At 40.8% G+C, this 23,845-nt stretch overlaps 1 protein-coding gene across 4 annotated transcripts in view; it reads left to right on the forward strand.

Moving 5' to 3' along the window:
• kazna (kazrin, periplakin interacting protein a) overlaps window positions 1-23,845 on the forward strand; it is a 237,370-nt gene that overhangs the window by 13,137 nt on the left and 200,388 nt on the right. For all 4 annotated transcript variants that reach the window (XM_037772428.1, XM_037772425.1, XM_037772427.1 and 1 more), the window contains exon 3: window positions 15,435-15,592. In XM_037772428.1, coding sequence (XP_037628356.1) covers window positions 15,435-15,592 — 158 coding nt within the window. The remainder of the gene's footprint in view (window positions 1-15,434; window positions 15,593-23,845) is intronic.

Below are 23,845 nucleotides of genomic sequence, written 5' to 3' on the forward strand. Positions count from 1 at the left end.
TAACTTGTTAGAACGTGTTGCTTTTAAGAAACCAGAAAGTGGCAGCCTAGGCGACCACCTAAATGGTCTATGCCTTAAGCCAGCCCTGCCGGAGGAATATTTCATGCTCACAAATTTCTATATTATATTCAGTATTATGTATCTTCGTTAATATTTAACCACTATTAAAACTGTGTTAACATCAAACCATGTGCACCGTCTACAAAGAGCATGAATAATGTTGTGCCTCATGCTCACAAACATACAGCCAGTTAGTACAGTAAGGATATGGTGTTTTCACATTGGCTTCGCTGCAGTGTTATGGCTTATTGCAGCATAACTCAGATTATATTATTGTGTGACTATAGCTTCAGTTTGTCTAGAATCACCTCAATGGTCTTTGATTAACAGTATGACCCCAAACATAACTCAACAAAACCAGAGGAAAAGAAGGAGATTATAATTATGTAACATGCCCCGGTGCACTTTATGTCTAGACCTGTTATTGACCGGTCAATCACAGATGCATGCTGGTCATTCATCTGCACCAGTGGACCTACTCTTCCTCACATGAGTTACAAACCATCTGTGAAGTTAAATCACACCAGAATCACATGTGAAATATCGAGCTTCTGTCCACCCAGCCAGGACTATATAAACTATGCAAATTATTTTTGGGGGGGAAATGCATGTAGATGATGAAACTCCTCAAATGTTTCCTCGGTGGCAGCAAAACACTTTGTGTCAAGTTGCTCTGGGAGTATAGCCGACACCTTCCACGTTTATTATTCAAAAACTCCTCACAGAGGAAAACTGCTGTCAAGGCACGTCGTTTGAGTTTAAGCGACAGACCATGGGACACCTGGCACTCTCTGAAAAATTTACAATGCACTCCATTCCTACCCGTTGCTGTGCCTGGAATTGGGCTTCTCCTACTTCCATTAACCTTCCGATGAACGAGCGCTGCCGCTGCCAGAGGAGCCTAATTGAAAACCGAGTGAGGGTCAGCCGGCCTCACTCGTCCTCTCCTCTCTATCCTCCACTGAACCACCTTCCTAGTGTAAACTTTGTGTGTTAGCACATCCTGTCACACCGAGGGGGTTATTCTGAATACAGATTGTCTCCTCTGGAGCAATTTACAGGAGATATAGGACCAGAAAGTTGGGTAATAAAAAAACCTCCTCGGCGTACTGATTTTATCTACAGTTGCAATAAAACCCATAAAAAGATGTTTGATACTGTAAATATGTGGTACTGCAGAGCGTGTGGGCACCTCAAGGACATTACAGTAGATAGTATCTCCACACGTTATGTCACAATTCATGAAAAAAAAAAAATGTTGCTGTAGAGCAGCAGTTTGTGGAGCTCAATGATTAAAGTTTGGCTAATTGGTAAGAGTGCCAGTTAGAGATCTGAAGATGAATTTAGATGGAGATTACAGCATTGTCTTCTGATTTATCACCAACAGGTGTATGGTTAATGATCCACAGGTGCATGCAGAGCCTCCTGCAGCTGATTGAATCTCACTGATTAAATGCTGTATTGATGCAAACAGGTGCTTATGAGGGAAGCTTTGTCTATATATGACATGCAATCCTGTGTTTCTGCACTAGACATCAGAAATGTATGTTTTCTTTTTTGGCAAACAGTGATTTTCATACAGGCCTTATGGGTTAGGAGGTGTCCACCTCATCTCTTACTAGACACTGCAGAGATAAAGGTTCCTCTGTTACTATAGATGTGTGTGAAAACAGACTTCACAAGCTTAAATTGCTGGAAAAATAAATGATCCCTATTTCCTACTATTGTATGATGTAGCACTTTTAATTAGGCTATTTAGTTAGTTATTATGGTAGACAAGGCAAAGGTAGACTATGGATATATAAGGTGAGTTCATTTTAGTTACTTCTAATTGAGCAGATCTTAAGAAATAAACTAATTAATATTATCATGATCCCAGAGGGCTACTTTAAAAATGAGACTGATATCAAATACCGAGATATCTGTTTAAAAGGAGCTGAGTGAAAACCAGTGTGTTCTCTGAAAAATGATGTATTACATTTTATTAAATGTGATGTAAGCAGTGGCTGCAGGCAAGTCATCCTTTTGTCCAGTTTTTGAGGATCATTTCAAATGTGGGCTTTTGCATAAGAAACTGAATGAATGAATGTGTAGTCGCTGCAGTACACTCTTGTTACATTTTGCTGCTGATGTAAGAGGCACTCACATTGTCAGATACTTCGACCGCCACTATGTCTGCACAGGTTCCAGCAACAGTATCCAACATTAACAGTCCACACTGAAACTCACTGCAATGTAGTGACTCATTTTCTGTTGGCCAACCAGTGTACAAACGGCTGGAACGTTCCAAATTGCATACTTTTTACTTTTAGTACATGCTGCAGCTGCCTTTACAAAGTATGTACTGTTGCATGCAGTTTGCATCCAACTGGGACATACTACTTCATCATAACATTGTGCCTTGAACTTTAACCCTCTTGCTCATGTATACCCTGCGCAGAGAGGATGTGGGTCAGACTAGCTAGAAAAGAATGCTGGCTTGCATACTGCAAAATATGACTGGATGCAGTAGGACATCTATTATCTATAGGACTATGTATTGGTACTAGAGCGGTCAAAGGTAACGCGATAATAACGCGTTAACGCAAATTTGTTTTTGGCGAAGAAAAACTGGCATGGCCGTTTTCAAAGGGGTCCCTTGACCTCTGACCTCCAGATATGTGAATGTAAATGGGTTCTATGGGTACCCACGAGTCTCCCCTTTACAGACATGCCCACTTTATGATAATCACATGCAGTTTGGGGCAAGTCATAGTCAAGTCAGCACACTGACACACTGACAGCTGTTGTTGCCTGTTGGGCTGCAGTTTGCATGTTATGATTTGAGCATATGTTTTTATGCTAAATGCAGTACCTGTGAGGGTTTCTGGATAATATTTGTGAGTGTTTTGTTGATTTCCAATAATAAATATATACATACATTTGCATAAAGCAGCATATTTGTCCACTCCCATGTTGATAAGAGTATTAAATACTTGACAAATCTCCCTTTAAGGTACATTTTGAACGCATGTGCTATGGAAAATCATGCAATTAAACGCGATAAAATGTTGGTACATACTAAATCTTTTTCTGGCGCACTAAATAGTATGGTAGTATGGGTATTGACTGGAACGCACCAGTCAGCTCTCAGTGGTTCTGTGATTATCATATCAGCCAGCTGTTTTGTTTTACGTTTTTGAATTAACCACAGACTATGATATGTACCTCAATTTCTGCTGTTTTTGTTTTATGTTAAGTGATATGGTACATGTTATGTGTTTTAACTGACCCTTACAAAGAGAGTAGCTATGGGTCTTTTTCATGGGAGAGATTTTGACTTGTTACATCAAGAAAAGGTTATGATATAGCAAATATCTGCCCCTTAAATGGATTTCTTGTCTAAATTTGACAGATTAGTGTTCTCTGAAATCACCCTCCTTTGGTGGCAGATGTACTATAAATAAGGAAATAGAGTCTATAGTTCTGCTTCTGAAGTATTTGTTTTTTATTTTCTACTCTCGGGTGGTTACACATTTGACGTAGACTGGCGCAGTTTTTCCAGAATACAAGGGTGAAGCCTGAAGGCACCGAGTGCACTGGGGGTGTTATTGTACGTCAGATGTTCCCATCCCGCTGACAATAGAATTATGGGATTCAGATTAAAGTTTGCCAGTTTAGCTCTATTTGAGTGATCGTGGGGATTCTTGCCATGTTTCAGGGACAAATAATTTCTCTTCTGGCTCTTCTGCAAGGCAACTGTAATCCTCACTAATCACTCAAAGTTGATTATGTTTGCAGTTGTGATTGTTTTGCAGCGTGTTTGTCTTCTCTGGTATTCAGAAGACACGTGTTTCCTTTCCTGTGTTGCTTTTTTTCTTCCGTTGGCTGAATTTATTTGCGGCGGCAGGTGGATGATGCGTCAGCACCAGCGTGTGATTTTTCTGCCAATCACGTCAATCCAAGTCTCTAATCCTTCACTTTGCTGCTTCTAAATCCTCACTTCAGGCGTCTGTGCTCTCCGATCTAGACAATCCATCTCCGCCAAGCTTTCCTCTGTGAGACGAGAGATCATTGATGAGTGATAAAAGCTTAGACTTTAATCCCAAACACATACAGGATTATAGGACAAGTGTTGCACATTTGAAGTAAAGCAATAGCGCCCGCTGTGACTTTGAGAACACTTTTAGATCACTTGTGGTAATAATCATCCAACCACACTGGATAGTTGTCAAATAAACTTTGATAATAACCACTAACAGATCAGTCTAGAGCCACAATTAGCTTTTATTTCTTGGACACATGCCATAACTTCCCCTCTCAGATGCTTTTGACGTGCCAAATATTTGAAACAATTCCAGCCAGTAGAACAAAGAAAGATATCTCCAAACGTTAATGCAGAGCACGGTGAATTAAACATCAGTCACAAATGAAAATTGAAATGCATGCGCTTAAAATATAAAATTCACCACGGTAGACAAATCGTAATGCAACCCAATGAATGATGAAACCCTGATGAAGGAAAGTGGCTGAAATGCTTCCGCCTCCCTGCTGTGCATTCAATAAGCATAACATACACGATTTTGATAGTGCAGAAAATATCTCTTTTTTGCTCCTACAAATCCCCCCATACAAGAGAGAAAAGAACAGCATTATGTACGGAGAAATGATGCTCATCAAACATTTATTAATACTCAATCAGGGCTAATTAAATAGTTTTTAATCGTGTGTCAGTTGCAGGTTATCGGACAGATAATAAATCATATACTATATCTTCTAAGGTGAGAGGAGTGTGTTTCATCCTCTGGATGTGTGAAGAGGCTTAAAATCTCACCTTCCACTGTAATTATCAGAGGCCTCGCTGCCTGAGGGAGTAATCTCACTCTGGCTGAGGTGTTAGGATGGCTCAGCGCAGCGGGTTACAAAACCACACCGAGCTGTTAGACTGAGCTGACCCCAAAGATCTGTCAGGTCTGAACAGTTAGGTAGTCAGTGTTGACCCGACGGCAAAGAAGCCAAACTTAACATGTTAGAAATGTTGTTCCTCTAATGGAAATGTGAAAAGTGAAATATTATATTGAATTTAAAAGGACCTTAAAGAAATAGTTCAACATTTTGGGCCATTTTGTTTTCTTTCAGAGAGTGAGGTTGGAAGATCGATACCACTCTCATGTCGCTTTTTATTTTTCCAGTTTAATTGTGCGCTATATTTAGAATATTTTCCGATGGGGAACTGAACTGAAAGTGGCTTTTAAGAGAACATGGATAAGTTTCACTGTCGGTTCCCTGTTGGAAAGGGCTGTCTGACGGGGAGATAAAGCGGTGAAAATATTCTAAACATATCTTACATATTGATTTTTTTTTAGGTGAGCCTTTTCGTTTAGGTGGCTAAAATACGTTTTTTTCTGCCGCCCCCATCCACACCTGTATGTTGCTTTGCTCCCGTGTCGGTACTCCTGTCTGTTTCTCCAAACTGGGGGTGTGCCAACCGTCATCTACTGTTGGTAATACACCTACTAAGGATGAGTACCTCATACAACCCCACTTCAAAACACCTGAACTATCCCTTTATTGCATATTAAAGGCCCTTTAATATGTAATAAATTGGGGGAGGTTTAAGGGTCCTGCCCCAAGAAAATTTGAAGGTGCAATTATTATTTCGATATAGAACGCCCAAAAAGCTTAAATACAAAACCTGCTATATTTGAATAATTATTTAATTATTTCCATGCATCACATCCTTCCTTGAACGTTCAATTCTTCTGGTAATGTTTGCCCTGTAAAATCATATTCTGTAAATCAAAAGAGCAGATTCAGAAAACTAATAAAATATTTTTTAATTAATTCACAAATTACTCACAAATGATTTGTTATTGTTATATGCTGTGAGCACCACTAACAAACCTTCACTTCCATTGTAAATTAGAGACAGATATCTCAAAACCTGGACAAATAAAACCTAATAATCTCTCTGCATGGCCACAAGAGGAAAGTAAGAAAATAGGTGTTTTGGTCATTTGAGTGAACCAACATTTTAATGTTGCTTTCCTGCTCATCACTACATCATCTACGCTCTCCTTGATCATGTCTTGTAAGTAACTCTGCAAGAACCGTCAATATAATACAGCAATTTAATGAGTGTTTCCTGGAGTTGTTAGAGCTCTGCAGCCATTAAAATGTCTTTAAATGAGACGCAGGTCCACCGAAGTCGTTTCATTAAATGAAGGTTCCCTGATGAAACACAACATTCGGTTTGATCTTAAACACTAAACCCTGACAGAGGACTGTCATTAGACATGAAATCCCTCTTGTTTATGTTTTGGCAGAAGCTTCCAGCCCCCACAGCTAAATCAGCAGGGATGACAGTGAAAGGAAATGGTCTTGTCAAGTGTGATTCATGCCCCCCCTCCCTCTCTCTCTCCTGGTGCCAGTAAGACTTCTCAAGTGTAGTTTGAGAAGCTGTGGTACGGCAGATATGTCTACTCGCATTACAGACTGCCATGCTACCTATTCACAGCATCCTTTTCACTGACCAACACCTTCGCCACTGAAAACACCACCCATGAATATTTAAATTCAAGAGTGGGACGAGAGGAGGAGAGTTGTTTTTTTTAGTTTTTTTATCTAAAACCGTAGGAATATTAAGGCCAGTTTTTCCGAGTCCGACTCAAATTTCTTTTGCTTTCATTTGCCGTAATGTTTTCGCTAATGCACTCAGCGTGAGCCACATTAACTGTTCATCCGTGAGTTCAGAGAAAGTGCATAATCCTGTTAAAGAGAAATCATTTCACAGCGAGAGCAATTTTGTCTTTAAAATTCACACCGTGTCGCAGAGGAAGTGCCACTTCCAAAAAAAAAAAAAAAAAATCCTGTCTCATGGATGTGAGATGTTTGTGGAGTCTTCAGAAGTTCAACTTTGAACTTCACTTGGAGGTGTTTTTCCTGGGATCCACGTCTTAATCATCATAGTCGTGCAGATATAATAAACAGTCTGTTTTTATAGCAAACACAGGCAGAGATTCCTCATCCTCCAGATACTTGGCCTAGATCCAGACTTTGACAGTATCTACAAAGACAGTTTTTATAGTTCAGAGAAGCGCTGTGAACAGCTCACTCTCAGACCACCCAGCGTCTATGAAAAGACTCCACAAATGTTCTCAAGGCATATAAAAGCCAGACAGTTTTGAGTCGACATAACAGTAATCTCATCTAGACTTTGGCGACAGGGGGTTGTATTGAATCCTTCCTGTTTGTGCAGAGCTTTGTGTTGGCTGCGACCAAAACCAAAATTGACCAAAGACAACAAAGCATTGAGACATGAGGCTTTTTCCTTTTAACTCAAGAGCCCTGAATCTGTTTATGAGCCCGACAGTGTTTATGAGACTACGTTATTAGAAGATGAAGTTTAATGTACAAACAACATTAGTCCAATTATGTTGCAGCTGCTGTCCCTTTGTGCCCAGACATCAGATTTCGATTCTCACTCTCTCTCTTGCTGGAATAGAGTACAAGCTCAAGCTGCTCTGTAATCCATTCAACAATTGAGGATGTTGTTACAACTGCAGCAGAAAAACAGCAAGAATGAGGGCAGAGAGAAGAAGAGCGCTTCAGTCATGTAAAGCTCAGCAGGAACAGAAGGGAAAAATCGAGGGGGATGCATTCTCTGCTGGAGGGAGAAATAGACAGATATGGTGAGCCAGCGTTGGATTTGTTCTATCACGGGCAAACACACAGATGCACATAAATACACCCACATATACACACACACACACAATCCATTTTAAGTGCACAGCTAACCACCTCCAGGAAACCACATCCCATTTGTGCTTCTCTCCCTTTATTTCGCCCATTACCGCGGTAACAGATACGATTAGTGGAGTTTAATGAGCTCTGCAGAGATGAGAGTTCTGCTCGCTGCTCGCTGCTTCACAGCTACACAACCTCCGGGGTTCAGCTCCCGCCGAACGAACGGTGTGTGTGTTCCTCACTTTGCACCGTCTCTCGCCTCTTTATCGTCAGCATGTAAATCTTGTGCTGGGACTTGTAGGTGGGAAACCTGTTAACGATGCTTCCGTGACCTGTGATTTATTCACGAGTGTTGAGTTCCGTTCTGTTGCGTGGTTTTTATCTGTGTGCATTGAAAAATGCATGCAGGATAGGGCTGCAAATACAGTAGGGATTCATTATTCAATCAGCTTAAACAATTAGTCCAAAAAATATAGGGATGCACCGATCTGACTTTTTCAGTCCTGATACCGATAGCGATACCGATACCTGGGCTTTGGGTATCGGTCGATGCCGAGTACCGATCCGATGCCAGTGTTTAATTAATAAGCTGTGTGGAAGTGACTGGGATCATTCTTTTATGTGTAAGGCAACACGAGGCTTTACTTAAACATTGCTTTCTTAACTTTGTAAAACAAAATGTAATAAATACATAGATATAAATTTACTGAATTGATATTTATTATTAAATTGATAAATCGTACACCAGCAACTTGGTAAAAAAAATGTACAATTCAAGTGTAAACCCTTTTAATGCAGCAACAAATTGTTCAAAACTTAAACAGGAAGTAAAAATGACAGTATATTATATATATATATACATATATATATCTATATATAAATAAATAAATAAATATATATATATAGATATATATATGTGTATATATAGATATATATACACATATATATATCTGTATATGTATATATATATATAAATAAATAAAGGGGAGGGGGATTGCTCACTACTGTAATGGGACATTTATGGGTTGCACCCTCGAGGGGTTCTTGCAGAGAATCGTAAAAATTCAGAAAGGGACTCCATATCTTAAAGTTTGAAAGGACACCTTGAGTTTATATTTAATTTTGTCTACCGTTAAAAAATACACAACATCTTTAACCCAGTGAGAAAATGTTATTTTTGCATTTTTTGGTTTCTAAAGGCCTTTAGATTAAAAAAACAAAAGATCTTATTTATGAGAAAAGCAGCAAATGCTCACACTTGAGAAACTGGAACTAGGAGATATTTCACATTTTAGTTTGATATAAGACAGATAGCCTAATTGATTAATCAATCATGATTTCAGTTCAATGCAGAGTGTGAGCATGTGTGTCTATGTGGGTCAGAGAATGAACTATAGTACATCCTTTACCAGGTGACAGTAACTTTTCTTCCAGGTGGTCAAGTCAAGTTTATTACAGCAGCTCGAAAATCACAAGATTGTTAGATCCTCATTCTGGATGAGGAAAACCTGCACAAAAATCAGGAAAAAAAAAACCTCACTGGTCTGTTTTATTGCTAAAACATTTTGTACTTTTTCTTCATTCATTTTGATTCATGTACCACTCTGCAGAACAACAGTATTCATGCATATTGTATGCCGATGCCTATTGTGCATAGCTTTCAGTGAAGGTATTTTCATATCTCCCACCAGCTTCGACACTCAAAACCCTCCAGAGAACTTCTGCAAACACTTCAAACATCATCCGATCATGATCAGACGTCAGGTGTCGAGCAGTCAGAACATCATTTAGGGCGATATGATGAATGCTGAGAGTATCCTCATGAGACACAGCGAAGCATGAACACATCACATTCCCTATCAGGTCATATTTTTCCACTCTGACTTAAACTTGATATTCATTTAAAGATTGTTCTCTTCATCTTTTATGACGTGAGGCCTGGGGGGATGTTTCCCACCACAGTGATTGGATCGATTTGCCTTCATTTCACAGTGTAATTCAATTAAACAACATCAGACTACTTCCGTTTACAGGCGTTAAAAAGATTAGCAATAGTCCAATACTGTGGTGTTTTATTGTTATCATTAGGGGGCAGTGTTGTATAGCACTACGACCATGCCAGATCATTTACTCTACTGCATTCCCCTCAACTGATATCTATTGCATAACATCTTCTGATGTTTAATCGCTCCACTTAGATCACCTCGGGTCAGTTTGAACTCATATTATTGACTCTGTGCATATTTGTTTCCTGCCTTAATTGCATCCACTCGTCAGCTGCAGCTTCAGAGTCATGGTGTTGACTGTAGTTCACCCATCTTGTCTCTTTATTTATCCTGACATATGCAGTGTTAGAATAACATTTTCTGCATGAATATAGGAACTTTTTAAATGTTTAAAACCCTCCACGAGCATATCTTCAACTGCTTCTGTTAAGTCTATAAGAGCCATTGCCTAAAACAGCTATTATTATGATGTTAATGATGCTATTTATGATCTCACACATACTTATAATATAGACTTTTATGAGTGGTATCTTTACAGCCCTTATAGCCCATCTGTTCCATTTGCCAGATGTTTAAGATGTGCATCATTTTACACTGTGTTTAATTATGCACACAGTACACTAAACCACATGCCAGGCTTCCAGTTAAGCACCAGAGGAATTAGTTTCAGCAATATGAACACAAAAGGAGAAGCCTAGGACTATTTCCCTGGCTGGAATTTTCCCCATTATGTGGCTGTTGGATACTTCGATGCCAACCCGTCTGGAAAATATGATTTTAGAAAAAGCAACAGGCCAAATGAAGCAACTCTTTTTATTAGATGACTCTACGGCAGAAAACGGCAGAGTGAGTTCTTTTTATATTAAAACACTGTATGAAAAATCGAAATCGGATCCATGCACTTTGTTTGATGAATAAAAAGTTTTATTTCACACTATAGAGTGCTACAGGAATGAGTCCGAAAACCCGGAAATGAGTTAGTATTTTAGCACATTCGGTTCCTCCGTCTGGAAGTCAAGCCTGATGTTGCCTTACACATAAAAGAATGAGTCCCAGTCACTTCTACATTTTGAGGCATACAGCTTATTAATTAAACACTGGTATCGGATCGGTACTCGTTATCGGTCGATACCCAAAGTACAGGTATCGTTATATGTGTTGGGACTGAAAAAGCGGATTGGTGAATCCCTAATGTCAGCTTTTTACTGAACAAAACGTATAAATGTGTTTGCCACAGAGCTTATTTTCTGCAAAAATCCAAAACCCTTTTTGTGGAGGGAACCAGGGCGATGCTAATTTCCTGGTTGGCCTACAGAAATACGTCATCCCTGGAGCGCTCTATAGGTTTGATAAAGTTTAAGTAGAAGTGTGGGGGGGAATATTTCTTCATCCAACGGGGGAATGACAGAAAAAGTTTGAGAACCACTGGCATAGCAGCAAATGTAAGTCTGACATGAGAGACCTCAGAAATGGATTTTTGACTCATCACTCTCCATATTTCTCAACATTTCTCCAAGATTTCATGTGCGCTGCGAACAATTCCCATGAAATAAGCCTCTTTTATCTCGACTTTAGCCCGACTGCTGCACCTTATCCTATTAGGTTGGCTGCATACATTCTTTCAAACATTTTTCATCGGCAGTGATCTTATTTCTCCCCGGCACCCAGAGCTCTCCCTCTTGAACAGATAAAGGCCTGACGGGGTGCCACTGTGGCCTCTCCTCCTCCTCCTCCTCCTCCTCCTCCTCCTCCTCCTCCTCCTCACTTGTTGTGCTGTTCCTGCTCTATAGGAGGACATGCAAGGCACTTTGAGATTTGCCTGTGCTGGCGAGACAGAAAGACGAAAGGAGACAGGAGAAGTGCCAGGGCTGAGCCGGAATGACAATTCTATTTCCTTTGCATCCATCGTAACCTAACTACTGCTTTCTCTCTCCTTCCGTATCTGCCTCTCTTTCACCAACTCTCAGATTTTGCTGAAGGCAAGCTGTAGGGGGAAATCTATTTCAGTTTGCAGATGAAGAAGTTGAGACACATGGAGCAAACAAACACCTTTTAAGAGAAGCATTGATTGTGTGCTGGTTAGTAGTTTGTCTGTGTGAAATGATTTGTGATGCTTCCAAACCATTTGGTTGTTGCTTTAAAGGCTTAATGATCGCAGTATTGGCGACTGGACAATCAATATTTGATGTTGAATACACAGGATAAAGGTTACTGTGTGTGTGTGTGTGACCCATTGTACTGCAGCAAAATATCTATATTGATTTCAGTGCGTAGTGTAGCTTTCATAATCAATGGCTATATGAATTTACATTTTTATCATTGATGTTTACTCTACAGTGGCAATTTGTTGTCATACAACAATGAAGCCTTTTGATTTCCCATGCAGTAAATTAATATATAACATGATCACACTGTAAGTTATATTTCAATTTATGACGTATACTCAGTAGCCACATTATTAGGTACACCTGTAAGATCTAATGCAAACCAATACAACAGCTCAGCCATCAATTCTACCTTTTACAAATATAATAATCCCCCCTAAAATTAGTTATTGTGCAGCCACTTTATTAGAATACAGCAGCTCATTAATAATTATATAATAATGTTCACTTTTGATCGACACTGTCAGAGAGGTGTTTTTTAAACTACTATATGTGTATTATTGAGTCTGTAGTTTGCAGTGATGGGGCGTCAATTAACAATTATTTTCTTTATTGATTTATATTCTGATTATTTTCTTTGATTTATTGTTCGGTTTATAAAGTGTGATAATGCAGTGAAAAATGTCCAGCACATCTTCCCAAATATTCACATTTTAGAGGTGAATTTTTTGGCATTTTTACTTTAAAAAATGACTTAAGTAGTTGCTGGATGATAAGTCAATAATGTAAAAATGTATCGAGGTCATGTCCATATATTGCACGATAAGTCGATATAGTAATTATAATTTTTTTTTTCTTCAAACATCCAAGCCTAACTTCTGTTGGAAAATCTGTTTATTTACCACAAAGTGTCTAACATGCTTATTATTATTTAGTGTGCAGACGGCTGATGATCCAAAGCACACAACAGTGCTCCATTGATCTTACATGTTTGCCTGACTTTGCACAACCAGAGCCACATTTACATTCTGAAATGATTTCACATACGTCTCAAAGCTGTGCTCGCAAAACCAAAACCTCTTCAGTGTTGTGTTCTCAGGATATGAAGAGGAAGATGATCAACATTACACAGTGTTTTTATTCACAAGTGGCTGCATGTTCATGAGTTGACCAGCAGAGGGCACTAAGAGGAAGCAGCTGAAACCACATCTGCCAGAGTTCAACTGAAGGAGAGAAGAGGCTTCATACATAATGCTAATGTGTGTTGTTTCCACCTCAAGAAAAATATGCTGAAGAGAAAAATGTGGCCTTTAAATCAACCACAATTGGATGTAAAATAAAACAAACGTGTAAGAACACTCACCAGTTTACTGTAATCCATTATGTGTTCAGACGGTGTATAGAGAGGTGAACTGGCTGGAGAGTCTGTGAACTCAGGCGACAACCAGCCCACTCACGTATTCAAACATCTCCCCGCCGCCAGGGGACACAGTCAGCCCCCTCGTTCCCTTCTTATCTCTGCTTGCCGACTTGTCAAATTTCCTACTCAAAGCTTGTTTGCTTGGAAATGTCAGCCACGGTGAAAGATTTTTTTTTTTTGGTTATGTAACACATTAATCTATGCTCTCGCTCTTTTTTTTTTTTTTTTTGTGCGTGGGCTTTTGTGTGTGAAAGAGGCTTTACATTTGCATCCTGAAAAGACCCTATCCAGATTCTTGGCCTAAAACCATCTATATGGATTTAGCAGGTTGGATTTCTTAATTTGGCAAGAAATGTGCCCGTGCATGATTCCAGCTGAACACAAAGATTTAATGGTTCAGAGTCGGTATCCGATGACCTCCGGACATAAAGCCAATCCTTGATCACTGCACTTTATAACTGACGAAGCTGTAAGATGGAGGTTTTAGCAAAGTTTAAATGCTGGAAAGATGGTTAATGAGACATTAGGGGTTAGTGTAGCAGCTCATGAAAAATACAAAAGATACTTATGCTAAAAAGGCACAAAAATATGGAAATTGCTTTTTCTCACACTCTTTCATTTATCCAACATTTCCATCATGTGGGTGGCCTCGGAAATAGTTGTGGTGACCTTTTAAAGACTAAGGGGGATTAATGGTAAATGGACGAGGGTTGAGGAAGTCTGTGTGTGTGTGTGTGTGTGTGTGTGTGTGTGCGTGTGTGTGTGTGTGTGTGAGAGAAGGAGGAAATACAGTTGGGCTGGCTATTTTTTAATGTGGAAGCGTCGCTGGAGAGGAAACCTGAAAGGAGAGGTTTGCCAGGGACACACAAGGGCAAGAAGTGGGAAACAAAAACAGGATGGCTCTCAGGCCGACATGGAACATTCTGGAGCAGAGAGGGCGTTGACGGAGAAAGTCAGTGACAGTGTGACAGTAGGAAACCGTGTTCTTCCACTGGGTTATCTCTGTTGTTCCTGCTCAGAAAGACGCCGGCAATACATCCACAAAGGAAGAAGAAATATGTGTGTGCATGTGTGTAGTGGCGTTCTGGTGTTGAAATCATTTTATGATGCACTTAAGCCTGCTTGCACTTTGATAGGGAGGACATTTAAAAAGATAGATTGTGTACTTTTTAATTGCAGGGTTTTTCCTGGATAGAGAATCACGACGAGGCGGCCGCCACCGTCAAATTTTGTCAAGCCTACAGCTCTCGACAAAACTTTGACAGTTATCTTCATGGAAAACACGTTAATGGATTTCTGTCATTTGTAGCTGAAGTTCTGCATTCAAAATGTTACTTAAGTACAAAACTATTAGCATCAAAATATAGCTTACTTAAAAAACCAAAGTAAAAGTACGAAACTATAAGCATCAAAATATAGCTTACATAAAGTACCAAAGTAAAAGTACAAAACAATTAACATCAAAATATAGCTTACTTAAAGTACCAAAGTAAAAGTACTCATTATGCAAAATGTCCCATTTCATAATAATATATATCACGGTATATCATTTGATAATAATGATGGATGCATGAATGTGTTCCTTACTTTAATGTTGCAGCTGGTAAAGGTGGAGCTATTTGTAAATACTTTATATACTTAATAATGATATACTACTAAATAATATACTATAGTTTATTAGCTGATTTATATTTTGTAGTAAGAATCTGAATCTGCAAAGTAGCTTGTAACTAATATTGTCACATAAATGTATTGAAGTTAGTTATTTCCCTCTGAGATGTAGGGGAGTAGAAGTGGACTGTAAAGTTACATAAAATAACAAGTAAAGTACAAGTACCTCAAACTATACTTAAGTACAATACTAGCCTAAATGTACTTAGTCAAAGTGCACCATATTGATGCATTTAACTTTAAAATGTTCCACCCATAGAGGGCCGAGGTCCACCCAAGACGGTCTACATGGTACCGTCCTCCTCATTTTGAGCCAGGAAATAACCTGTAATTGTCTTTTGTTAAATTCACCAGGTTAATGACTGATATTTCAATCACTACGGTCGAATCAAAATAGAACAAATGCTCTGTATGTTAACAGACTTTTATTTCTGTGTCTGGTTCTAGCGGTGCAGTCTCTGAACAGTCTGAATGACCAGATTGCAAGCTTCATGGTGACTGGACCGAAGCCCGTGGAGCCGGAGCAGCCTGTCTTTCCTCCGACTGACAAGGAGCCGCTGCAGAAGTCCATGACCCTGATGAGGCACCTCCTCGTGGATGCACAGGTACAAGAAATAGTTCATTCATTGGCTCACACATAGGCAGGTGTGTCTAGAGAAAGAGAGACTCATCACTGAAGGATTAGTTGTTGGATAGAGGTTGGGGGATTCAGCTCCACAGGTCTCATACGTCACCTGGAAGTTGAAGGCGTAGGCTGAAGTAACCTAGGCCTTGATCCTTTCAACTCCAAAAACAGAACTGCAGATGACCAAGTGATCTGATTGCATGAATACAGTACTGCAATCAGTACTAAAAACATTAGTCAATTGATTAAAGGGACTATTTGTAACTTTCAGAATGTCTTGTTAACAGCGACACCTGTGGCCGTTAAGTCAACGAAAGTCAGCGTCCTGTTGCTCACGCTTGCTCGTTCTACATATACCTGAACGTGCATCACTCAACACAGTGAGGTGACACACGTCAGCTAAAACCACAATATCACTCTATATTTCAGCTGCTTGGCAGTAATGTTAGCTGACCATCTCTCCATGAATCAATGCTGATCCTAGTGTTGGCTTTTCCTGCTTCAGCCTCCCGACCGCAGCCGGAGGGAACAGGGGAGACACCGGCACCCGGTCAGAGACGATAACGTTTCTCGCTGCGGAGCCCCGTCACTTCACAAGACACGGGAAACCTCTGTTGGTCTGGAGGAGCTGCAGCAGTTATTTCTGCACAAACGTCCACTGTACATTCACTAGATATTCTCAGAGCTAAACTAACTCTTCTGCAGTTTGGAGTGAGCGCGCGTTCACGTCTAGAGGTGGAGCGAGACAACGAGAACGCGCGCTCTGTCAGTGAAGGCAAGCAGGCAGAGGAGGAGAGACTTCAGCCACACTCGAGCGCGCAAGTGTCCCGACCCGGTACATGTATACGCTTAAAAAGTTACAAACAGTCCCTTTAATAAATCAACAGAAAATGAATCAACAACAATTTATTAGGGATGGATCATCATCAAAAATGGACTAGTTTCTGTGACTATTCGTTCTTGTTTTAACCGTCGCAGGCGCTGGTGTGTGGCACGTTCAGTTCGGCTAATCACGGTGATTTTCAAATAGTATTTTTACTTGGAATGCACATCCCTACAATTTATATAATTGATCAATCTCTTGTCAGTTGCTTGTTCCAGCTTCTCAGATTTCTGTTAAAACTAGTAATTGGAAGACTTATGTTTAAAATATTTTCTGACATATTATAAACTAAATGATTAATCGCTTTTTAAATTAAATCTTAAAAAATAATTGAGGGAATATCCATTTGAAAATAATCATTAGATGCAGACCAGTGCAGTGAAAAACACATGTAATACACCTTATCAATTGCTGTATAATGTGATCTGGGAGAACAAAGGTCAAAAAGGACGCTTGAATTTGTGAAATCACAACAGAGAGGACGCCCTGGTTTGTGCCGATACCTGGCAGACTCGTGGTGTAGGAGTTGACTTCATGCTTCATTTTGCACCAGTGCAAATTGTTTGTGAAGACACAGAATGCTATTTTCTGAGCGGCTCTGGCAAAGGGCCTCAGATGAAATGAAAATATTGACTTTGTGTAATGGGGGTGCAACAACAAGGTTACATTTCCTCCATCAGAGTCAATTGCCACTTAAATTCCCTCAGTGCAATGACAGATACACTGAACACAACATAATGTTAGAAAGTGTCTTGCCACCCTTTCTCTCTTTGACTTGAATCTTCCTGTAAGTGCTCTTATTCAGAGGTGACCCCGGCGTCTTTAAAATGAGTTTTCTGGGGCTTCAATCACCAAAGTAAGCAGCTATGAGAATTGACGTCTGCTAGCGTGGCACCTTCCGTTAATAAATGAATTTGCTGAACCGCTATTGTTGCGTCAAATAGAGACGATGGGGACATGACATTATTGGCAGCCTCTCTCCTACGTCTATGTCTCGCTCGGTTTTCTCCTCTTGTCTCGCTAATGTTCTCGCTGATAATTTCACATAACCTTTGTGAGGGAAGAGGAGGAGAGGAGAGGCTGGATTCCTACGAGCTCCAATTAGGGGGAGAGGAGGATGCAGCCGGCTGAAGTGGCGGTGTCAAGAGTGTGATTGAGCTGTTTGCAATCTAATGCGCAGATGCTTGTTGTGTTAATTTGTTTCAGTGTCATTTGTATTCCCTCGTGCAAATACAAATTAATTTGTGTTGAAAAATGTACTGTATGAGCTGCGATGTACCAGATGTTGCTGAGTAGAAATGGTCAGGAACTCTAATCCACAACAAAGGTTGCAAGGCTTTAAGTGCTTGCTGGTAGGCCAGTTTTATATGTTACCACACACAGATTCAAACAAAGTACCTACTTAGCATTTCTGTCTCTTTGATTCTCTCCGTCCCTCGTATTTCTCTGTGAGGCTAAAAGGCACGGAGAGAGAGATAACTGGTCGCTCTGTGTAGCCGGAGATGCTCTTGGAAAACGGGTAAAAAAAATCCAGGATAAACAGGAAGGCAATCCAGGCACTCCAAAATCTTAGTAACAATGAGGAAGGAAATATTAAAAGGCCTTTTATTGTGGTGGCTAAACCATTAAATTAAAGGTCTCCATCAGGGAATAAAAAGGCTAAAAAGCATGTTTAATGCTTAAAGCTTAAGAAAATCCACCAGGACAGGAGATGCAGGGACGACTGAGTGACTGCTGACTGACATTGAACGCTCCTTTTATCACTTTATCTCTCATTCTCCCTCTAAAAGACAGGTAGTCATCTTTCTTTCAACAACACAGCCGTCTGTCTAGTTAATTTACTCACAGTCCAGCTACGTCTCATCCTGTCAGCGCTCTTTTGAACATTGCTCTTTTTTATGTTTTAGTCATAGCTCAAAGAAAATGTCATTAAGCAGGTGTCTATCAGCGAGGACTGTTGTCCTTCTTTTGTTTCCTCAGAAAGAGAAGCTCCATGCAGTGTAAAGTGGCTGATGTGTCAATATCGAGAACATAGAACGTTTCTGTATATTTGATTTTTTCAGGTCCAACCTTTAGCACGTAAAAGATGGTGATGACGGAACATAAATCATTCATAATATGAGAATGTTAAATATTACAGTAATTTGAGAGTTTTTCTGTGTTCATGGTGATTGGATGAACCATCTGTCAATCAAACTAACGAAGGCGAAACTAACTGAGGGCGAAAACATCGTTTTTCTTTGCTCTTCTTTCAATTAAGAAATAGTCTAAAGTTCTGATATAACTGATGCTATTGCAGCATCTAACCTCTTCAGGAGCCAACATTGTTGTTTAGAACCAACAGTCGCCTCTCCGTGTCGTCTCACACACCTAGGCCACGCCCGTAGCTGCCAGTAGCTCCTCACCGGACACTGATCCGTCCGTGATCTGGCTTGTCGGACACAAATGCATTATTGAAGTCTGAAAAGATGGATTTGGTGTGATATGTGATCCTGCGATTCTCAAGTGATCTTGTGATATTGCAAGAATCCAGCTGCTGTGCAAGGTTACCTTGACGGATCCCCTGCAGCTCTGCAGTGACGGAGGGGGGCGCACCACACCAGCTGAGAAACACGCTGACTTAAAGCTGCGGTAGCTGATCACACATCTCTGAGAAAAACTTCTCAAATCTTCTTTCACCTTCCTCAACTTTATCGTGACATATTATTAGAACATGGCAATTTGAACAAACCACTACTATTGTCCTGCATCAGACAGCTCACTGCAGAGCAGCTCCGTGTGGATCTTTCTTTTCCTCCAAGGGCCCATCTGGTGTGTATCCTGCAGTCAAGCTGGGAGGAGATTGGCTGCTGAGCTTTTGCCACCGACCCTCTCTCTAACTCCCCTTCCCGTGCCGTACCCGGCTGTGACTACATTAGCTGTGCTGTCAGTCATCAATGGAGGGGGGCGGGGGGAGAGAAAGGGAGAATTTGAGCACGGGGGGGGACATGGACGCAGATTGGAGGCCATTAAAGGTGACTTTGACAGTGACTGAGTGGAGACACTGATAAATAAGATCTATCTGACCCCCTCCGACCTCCACTCGGCTCTAATCATCAGAGGAGAGCTGCAGACACGTCTGTCACTCTTACAGAAAAAGCAAAGCAGATTGTCTTTTCCTACAGGCACAAAGTTGCTCTAAATTTTAGAGCTAATAATAATGAATATAGAAACATATCGGATCAATATTTCATGTAATGAAATTCTCACAAAAAGGCAGTAATTGTGAGCCCTTTGTAATACATATTGAGCGCAGAGCGAATCAATATTGCTGGCGTTGCCGGCTATTCTGAGTGGATCAATATTGTACGGCTGTAAAGTGTATAAACTTAGCTTCGCTGGTAGAATTACTTCTTTTTCTGAACTCAGTGACGTGAATACAGCGATTATTTAAATCTCTGAAAACATGTTAATTTGTATGAAGGCTGCACTAAGCAATATTTTACCCTTATATAGTTACCCTCAGCTTCATGTTGCATTTCAGTGTCTTTATGCTCATTGTTTTGGTTTGACGACTCGCAATTAAGGATGTTGTTGATGTTGATGTTGATTAGAATATTCATGATGATGACGTTGTTGATGTTGTTAATGATGATGATGATGATGATGGCACCTGTGTTCGGTCGGACTCAAAGCTGTTGTTGGCACTTTACTGACGGTTTTCCCTCTTATCTAGATCCTTGCTTGTGTTGTACGAACTTTCAGATGTACAGTAGGTCGCTTTGGACAAAAGCGTCTGCTAAATGAAATTGTAGAATTGTAAAACTTTACTGTTTTGGTTCAGTCTCTCGTCAACCTCGTTTCCGAAGCTAATGTGGCTCCATGTCTGCTGGATGTGTGAATAGGCAACTGTTTTATAACATGTTCATGCCATACATGCATATTATATCAACTTTTTGGATTGATAAAATGCAGGGTTTGACATAACGATGGCCTTTCTTCAGTAAAAATCAGTCTACAGTGAAAATATGGCAGAGAAGTTAATCGTTTGCTGGAAGTCCATTTCTTTGTTTTGACTTTGTTTAGTTGAGTCAGTGAGGCTTTTACTGCTCAATTACCGCAACTTCATTATCGTCATTGCAGCACGCAGGTTTTGGTTGCTTAGTAACGGCAGGCACGACAGGAGCGCAACCTCCGAAGCACCTTGGATGAAAGGTGGCAAGCCTGGTGTTTTCCACACGTTTTTAGTTGTGTACGGGTCCTTATACTGCTTACATGACAGCATATGCTAAGGTAATAATGCCCCTTTCTAGAGCTAGTGTAGACCGGATACCTCAGTCAGTTGTACCGTATTAAAAGCCTTTCCTGTGTGAAAATTAATATTTCAACACAAAGGACTGACTTCCACATATATTAGCCAATAGTACTGGACCTGTGCCCGGGGTCATGGAAGAGCGCAGGCTGCCCCCGGTCTCAGAGGACCGGGGGGGGGGGGGGGGGGGGGGGGGGGGGGGGGGGTGCTGAGTGTGTGATGGGTCTGGCTGGGTCAGTCTGTCCCTCTCCGACCAGGGCCTCAGCTGGCCCTCCAGAGCACGGTTCTTACCCATGCATAATACATCACCCCGGTCCCATCTGCCCTCTCAACCCTTCCTCTGACTCCACCAGGCCTGTCTAATAGGCCCGGCTCCGATGGGGGGGGACCGCCAGATATGCTGCCATGTGCTACTATGGTGATGGCCTATTGTGGCCCAGCTCAATCCCACAGTGTGACAAATGAGAATGGAAATTGGGTAATTTGGTTCAAAGAGAGTTTTGTCTTCGTGTTAGAAATAGCCGGAGTGTTTCCTGGGTTTCACTCGGCTGTCAAAACATCCAGCAGTGTTTTCAAAATACTCAAATTAGCTCACCGGAGTTCACAGCTTCACTGAGTCGTTTGAATTAGAAATGTATTCTTTCATATCAAACGCAGGGAGCTTGAACTTGAGGTCACTTGTTCAGAAGTCTCTGTGATTATTACATTTTCAATTAGTTTATACCTATTTCTCTGTGCCTTTCCGCAAAGTTATAATTGCCTGATCTCGGTAAATGTTATTCACAGCGATGGTACTTATACAGACATTGTCAAACCCCTGTCATTAATGCTGCTGCGGTCAAGAGTATTTGCACTTAATGAAAAGCCCAGGGAGATCTCATTCACATTCCAGAAGGAATATGTACAATTATGTCTTTAACTCTTTATCTGCTACTTGCAATCTTTTTTTTTTGGCCACACAAAAATGTAATTGTCGTTGCAAGATGGATGATATTACTCCTCTAGCTGGTGGGTTTGTATGTTGAGCAGATTGAAAATGACGGCTTATCTTGTAAGGAATAAATTGAAAACCATTTCACTACGGGAATACAGTTCTGAATGTTGCCTGCAGAGAAAAGAGCTCTCTGTTCATAGTAGAAACAGTAAGGGCATGGGGATGTCATGAGTCAGTAGGAAATAATATAATGTAAGAAAATGGATCCGGGAGATGCACCGATTGCAATTTTCTCGGACGATTTTTTTTTCTTTCTAAGAACTATAATTTACACAAACATTTTTGTAACTTTTCTTTCATAGAAAATTTAAATTCAATTGTATGTTCATAAGAAAACATTGACTATTAAATAACTTACATTTTCTCCAAAACTGCAGCAAGTTTCAGAACCTTCTCTCACTAAAATACATCTTAAAGGTATAACATACAAGAATTTACTAAAAAACAATGAATAGACAGATATAGGCATGTTAATAATTAACCGTTAACCGACATTAAGCATTTTAACCGATTAACGCTATCGGTTAAAATGGTTAAAAGAAATGTTAATAATTAATTAAAAAGCTGAGAAAAACTCGTCACTTAAAGGAGAAAAGCTGGTCGACCTTAAGAGAGTCTGAGCCGGCGTTACAGATACAGGAAGTTGGCTCCCGTCTATAGATCGCTTGAGCCGAGAAGTTGTAGCCTCGTAGCATTTATTCACCGACAAATAAACTGTACACACACTGTCTGCTACACCTACAGTACGTTCACAGCTAGAACGCCACCGACAACACAGCCGGTCGGAAACTCACTGAAGTTCCGCCACGCTGACAGACCGTATGTGTGTGGCTACAGCGGGCACGGAGCCACCGGCAACGCCAGCAGCCGCTAATGTAGCACAAACACACACACTGTCTGCTACAGCTACGTTCACAACTGGAACGCCACCGACAACACACACATGGTCTGTCGGAAACTCGCTGAAATTACGCCGCGCTGACAGACTGTATGTGTGTGACAATGGTGAGCATGAAGCTACCAGCAGAGCTACAGATGCTAACGTAGCACAAACACTCACACGGTCTGTCGGACAATTGCTCTCGTTAATCCAGACAGACAGAGTGTCGTTACACCGGGCAGACACACAGCGGACAACCTGCTAAACTAAACTAAATGTGCGGTGGAGACTTTTACTGGGAAAGTGTCTGCCTGCTAAGTTAACGCTCCCGTACGGTGAACTGGGGACTCAGTTGTCTGTTGTGCTCATACACTGCAGCTGGCGCACCGCTGCATGCGAGGCACAAATCTTGTCGGTTAATAATCAGTTAACGAGGGTCGGTTATCGGTTAAGAACAATTTTCAAAATTAGCCTCCCTAGACTGATACAAAAATAATCATATCAGCATATGGTGTGCTAACATCCTTGAAAACCCGATATCAGTAAGTACTTTCTTTCTACTCACCTTACATCTGAACACTCATTACATGGAATAAATAATGGCATGTTTCAAGCGAGCTCGCTGCTATGAAAGCTGAAAATGACTATTCTATTGATTTGAGAGGTTCGCTTAACGGAGCCGGGAGAGAGCTGATGATTGTGCGAGCCTTTAACACACTCCACGGTTCCATAGCCCCACAGTCCTCTCAACCAGCTTTAACCCTTTCATCAGAGGTCAGGGTCTGGCTCTAACAAAGACACCACAACATGGTTAATAGTCTGCATTGATCCAGAATGCAATGCCTCAGAGAGTCTGTGACTACCGGCCCCTCCGAGCCGGTCTCCCAACCACAGCCGGAGCAATGAGTAACTGTCCTCTCCGGTCTCCTGGGAGAGGGAAAGATAAATGTGCATCCTTCAAGGTGAAACGCAAGCTTGAGGTCAGATTGGAGCAAACAGCTAAGTAAAGACATTTAACCCAGAACAAAATGTTTTCAGATTGTCGATTAGGCTTGAAACGCTGGGCTCATCCTCCCCATGGAAATGGCTTTATTGGATCCCCAAACCATTTGTGTTTGATTTTGGTATTGAGTGAGTGGGCCACTTCAGCTTGATCTGGCTGTATCGAATGGTTGTAAACCCCAT

Source organism: Sebastes umbrosus, chromosome 6 (genome assembly GCF_015220745.1).
Source record: "Sebastes umbrosus isolate fSebUmb1 chromosome 6, fSebUmb1.pri, whole genome shotgun sequence".
Classification (NCBI taxonomy): domain Eukaryota; kingdom Metazoa; phylum Chordata; class Actinopteri; order Perciformes; family Sebastidae; genus Sebastes; species Sebastes umbrosus.